The 4550-nt window shown below is 38.6% G+C and overlaps 1 protein-coding gene across 1 annotated transcript in view; it reads right to left on the bottom strand.

Moving 5' to 3' along the window:
- Positions 1–3312, bottom strand: part of pogza (pogo transposable element derived with ZNF domain a) — a 21711-nt gene extending 18399 nt beyond the window's left edge. Inside the window, exons 1-8 of the mRNA XM_037693301.1 lie at positions 3199–3312; positions 2328–2369; positions 1888–2027; positions 1682–1742; positions 1211–1432; positions 948–1133; positions 731–816; positions 485–640 (exon numbers count right to left, since the gene is read on the bottom strand). Of these exons, the coding sequence (XP_037549229.1) occupies positions 485–640; positions 731–816; positions 948–1133; positions 1211–1432; positions 1682–1742; positions 1888–2027; positions 2328–2369; positions 3199–3271 (966 nt within the window). The 5' untranslated portion in view covers positions 3272–3312. The remainder of the gene's footprint in view (positions 1–484; positions 641–730; positions 817–947; positions 1134–1210; positions 1433–1681; positions 1743–1887; positions 2028–2327; positions 2370–3198) is intronic.
- Between the last annotated feature and the right edge of the window lie 1238 nt (positions 3313–4550).

Raw genomic sequence — 4550 nt, forward strand, 5'->3', positions numbered from 1 at the left:
CAACAACAACAACAACAACAACAACAACAACAACAACAACAACAACACTGCATTAATGGTGTTGAAGCAGGAAAAAATAGTTTGGGAAAGTAACTTTTCAACACAATACATTCTAAACTTAGAAACATGCTTAGATTTTATGCGATTTCAACTATCATTCTACTAAAAGTGGGATTATTTTCAGTTTTTATTTGCTTTGTCAACATGAGTAATTTTAAATTGATTTTAAATGTCAAGCATCAAGTGAATCTGTGTCTGAACTTTAAAAAAGTGCAGAAGTTGCTGCACTGTGCCGTTTGTTTTGGTAGATTTGCCGTGATTAAAACACGTAGTGAAGCTGTTTTCACATGTATCGTTTTATTTTATATTTTTTGGCTAAACCCTGAAGTCTGTCTGTATTTCATTATTGATGTATCATCATGTGACTGTCTTTAGTCTCGACTATGAAGCATTTGATCTGTGCAAAACCAAAGTGAAAACTCACAGCAGGTAGTTCTTGTTGAATCTTTGGAACTTTACTGGAGATCTGAAGCCCTCTGCTCATTTTGAGAAACTTGCTTCTCTCCCTCTTCCTCCTTTGCTGTTTAATCCTCTGCTTCCTTAGGTTTTGAAGACTTCGAGCAATCGCAGGGCAGCACATCTAAAAAGAGGTGGAGGAATGATATGTAGGATATTTAGTGCTGTGTAAAGCTTACAGGTACAGGTGTAATGGGCACAGAGCAGGACTTACACACATGAAGCCTCGCAGATCTTTAATGAGTTTGTACTGAGATAAGCATATGGAACAGTTAGGAGGAGTGACCGGCCCGACTTTACCTGCGGAGAGAAATACAATAAAAGCACAGCTGGGTTTGAACTTGAGCCTTAAATGTAGCCAGGATTGTTTTACATTTAAAAGCTGCCTCGACTAACAGAATAGGTTCAAGCTGGATCTACGAAACGATTACCTTTTCGTATAAGTTTGTCAGGTGCTGTCAGTTTGTTGCTTGAAAGGGATTTTGACCGTTGTTTCTTGGGTTTTGTAGCAGAGGCGTCAGCCGAGGGAGAAGTTTTCTGTGTTTCCAGTGGACTGGATTTGAAGTCCACATTGTGATCATTCAGAACCTTCTGGGCTGCTTCACCCGAAACCACACCTGAATTAGAAAGACAGTCTATTTTAGTTTTAAGTTGAGCTGATGTTTTCTAACCTGAAGCTGACTGTGGTGAGTACCTGTGATGATGGGGATGGGCTCAGATCCAGGTGGAGGAGCGCGTTCAGAGGGAGGAGCCGGAGTGGAGGAAGGGGTGACACTAGCAGTCGAGGAGGCTGTGGTGTTCACAGGGCGGTTCCATGACGTACTGCGGACAGTCAGGTGGACGGGCATCTGGATTGTGGTGAAGCTACTGGCTGAACCTCTAGGATAATTGCGCAGCCTCAACACTGTCTTGCCACCTGCAGGACAGACAGAAAACCTTACACACTCCTGCAGCGGGACTTTATGCAACAGCTTTAAGATACAATAAAATCAACAAACTCCTATTGATGAACCTCAATTGCAAGATTTCAGCCTTTAAGATCAAATAAAAAAACTAAGAAGTCTCACAAGCTCCATTACTGACTGTGCCAATGAGTTAAGCAGAGCTTTTTATTCTTGTGGAAAACACTGAACTGAGTGCACTTGTTAATGTAGAACAAACGTACCTACAGTCTGGAAGGGGATGTGTCGACCATTTACCCTGAAGCCATAAGCAGAATCTGCAGACTGAAAAAATTAGGCGTATTAAAACAATGAATGGCAACTAAAATGAGTGACAATCCAAACCTACGGGTGATCATTCAACGACGGACATGATGAATTGAATATCACAGACACGATCAATTATATCATTGCATGAAGATTACATTACCTTCATAGTCATGTTGGGTGTCGGGCGGTTGGGGGTGTTCACTGGTTGGACTGGGATAGGGATGATCCTGACTGGTGGAGTGTTTACTTCTTCCTCTTCATCCTTTGCTTCCTTTTTAAGACTGACAGAGCCCAACATCTCTACACACAGACAAGAAATACATCTGATCTGCTTGAATTTAAAATAAAACAACATCTATTTCATCTAATAAACAACAGATTTATAATAGATTTTTTTTTTTTAATTACCAATATTTTATAAGCTACATCATAACATTTATGGTTCTGTGTAAAAAGTGCGAACTTCCTTTGGGGTGCACAAAGAATTACTAGAATTTTGTAGTTTTCACAGGTGGTTGAAGATTATTCTGTGCTTTTTAGAGCTTTGTAATGTTTTGAAGGCAGATTAGAGCAGGGCCTGCAGTGATGTAGATGATGTACCTGCTTGGTGCGTTGAAGGAACAGACGAGTCAGAGGGTGAACCTGTCGGTATGAAAAGAAATAAGGTTAAAAAAACAACAACACTTATTCATTAGTTATGGGCAGTGACTGAAAACACTATTTTGTAAGTCAAGTAAGTCCAATTTAAATAAAGCAACAGTTGTTACCAAAGCGCTGAACAATAAAAGATTATGGCAGAAATTAAAAAAGAAAATACAAAAATTAATTTAAAAGAATCAAAAGAAAAACATAAAAACAAGACAATAAAATACTAAATCAAATCACACTGGATTAAAAGTCAGTGAAAACACGTGTTTTAAAAGAGATTTAAAAACAGGAAGGGATGTGGACTGTCTAATGTCTAATGGGGGGGCAGATTGTTCCAAAGTTCAGGGGTCGCGACTGAAAAAGCCTGCTCTTCTGAGCTTCAACCAAAAGCAACTGGTCAGATGGTCACAGCGCCCGAGAAGGAGCATAATGGTGAAGTAGATCAGATATGAGGGTGCAAGGCCGTTTAGGCACTTATAGACCAACAGGAGAATTTTAAAACTTTTCTATGACGCACAGGGAGCCAGTGAAGGCAGGATAAAACCGGTGAAATATGCTCAAACCTACGAATTTCTGTTAAAAGTCGAGCTGCAGCATTTTGGACGAGCTGGAGACATGAAAGGGAGAGCTGACCCCAACGTAAAGTGTGTTACAGTAGTCTAGTCTGATTGTAATGGATGCACTACAAGTACTGAACAACCCTCATACGAAAACACATTCTGTACTACAAGTGCTGCTTCTCAATAATAAATAATAATTGGCTTCAAAATGTTTCTTAAAAATCCTAAAAAATGTGATCCTGTACAACTACGTGAAGTATCACCTTTAATTAGTTTCTTCTCTTTTATTGTATGCTTCTCTGGAGGTAGGAAATGCACCTGGCTTCCCTTCATCATCCTCCATCAGCAGCAGCATCCAACTCTACCACCTTTCAGTACTCGCCGTCAGGAAAACTACATTCATAACAATATTCAAAACAAACAATAAAAAAATGCACAGAATAAACTACATTACTCCAAACATCCCGGTTCTTCTATATCAAAAGGTAATCTCTTGTCATTGCTGTGGGTCATTTTAAAAGTAAAATGTTATTGTATGTGTTGGTGTACAGTACTTTGACCAACAGTGTTGTTGTTAAAGTGCTTTATAAATAAAGTTGTTTTGTATTGTAATTACACAATATTTTGGACAACAAAAAGTGATTTTATTAAATAATAAGAAATATTGTTGTAGACATTCATTTAGGATTAAAGCATGGGGAAAACAACCCACTACAGCATGAAGGATTATGGAATTACCAAATCCAGATTTGATTGTGTGTAGTCCACTAAAGCGCTAAAAATATAAAGACAAAAGAGTTCATTTTGTATAAAAGGTCCAATACAAAGTCAGCAGAACAACAACAACCGTTTATTTAATTACTAAAATGAATAGGGATGCACAATGATATTGGCATGGTATCAGTATCGGACGATATTAACGTTAAAGTTCAATATTGGACATCGGCCATTCCATCAAAATAACTCACCAATATAAAAGGCGCTGTTTTTGTTTGACAACCCAGTGACAAGGATGCCTTCAGCGCCAGCACAACGTGATGATGTCACATGCGCTTACCTGATAATAATAATAATAGTGAATTTAATTTGTAACGCACTTTTCATTAACAAAAATGTCAAAGTGCTGCAAAGTCCTGATCTCACGGCGGAAAAGAAAATTCAAAATGCCGGCGGTGTGGAAGTTTTTTTTCCGTTGGTGAGGATGTTGGATTCCGAAGATTTTTGGACTACGTTGAGCCTCACTACATCGTCCCCAGTCGGAGATATTTTTCCGACGTAACCTTACCCAAGTTACAAGCCATCATTTCTGACGTCATTGAGAAGCTAATAGTTGATAGCACTGTTGAGATTCACCACAGACATTTGGACGTCGTGTTAGCCCTGTTAGCATGATTAGTCTTACGGCACAATGGATAAACAAAAACTTTGAACTTACAAAGGCTGTCCTTCATGCTAGGAACCCAGAACAAGCCTCCACAAGTGAGACAGCATCGCAGGTGACTAATGCTAATAAATAACATTTAACACTTTTAATTTATATAAGTTAAAGTGCTATGCATATCATATGGCTGTTACTGAATATATATCACCTGCTTTTACACAATTTTTGTAGCAA

This window comes from Nematolebias whitei, chromosome 19 (genome assembly GCF_014905685.2).
Source record: "Nematolebias whitei isolate Nwh7 chromosome 19, NemWhi1, whole genome shotgun sequence".
Taxonomy (NCBI): Eukaryota; Metazoa; Chordata; class Actinopteri; order Cyprinodontiformes; family Rivulidae; genus Nematolebias; species Nematolebias whitei.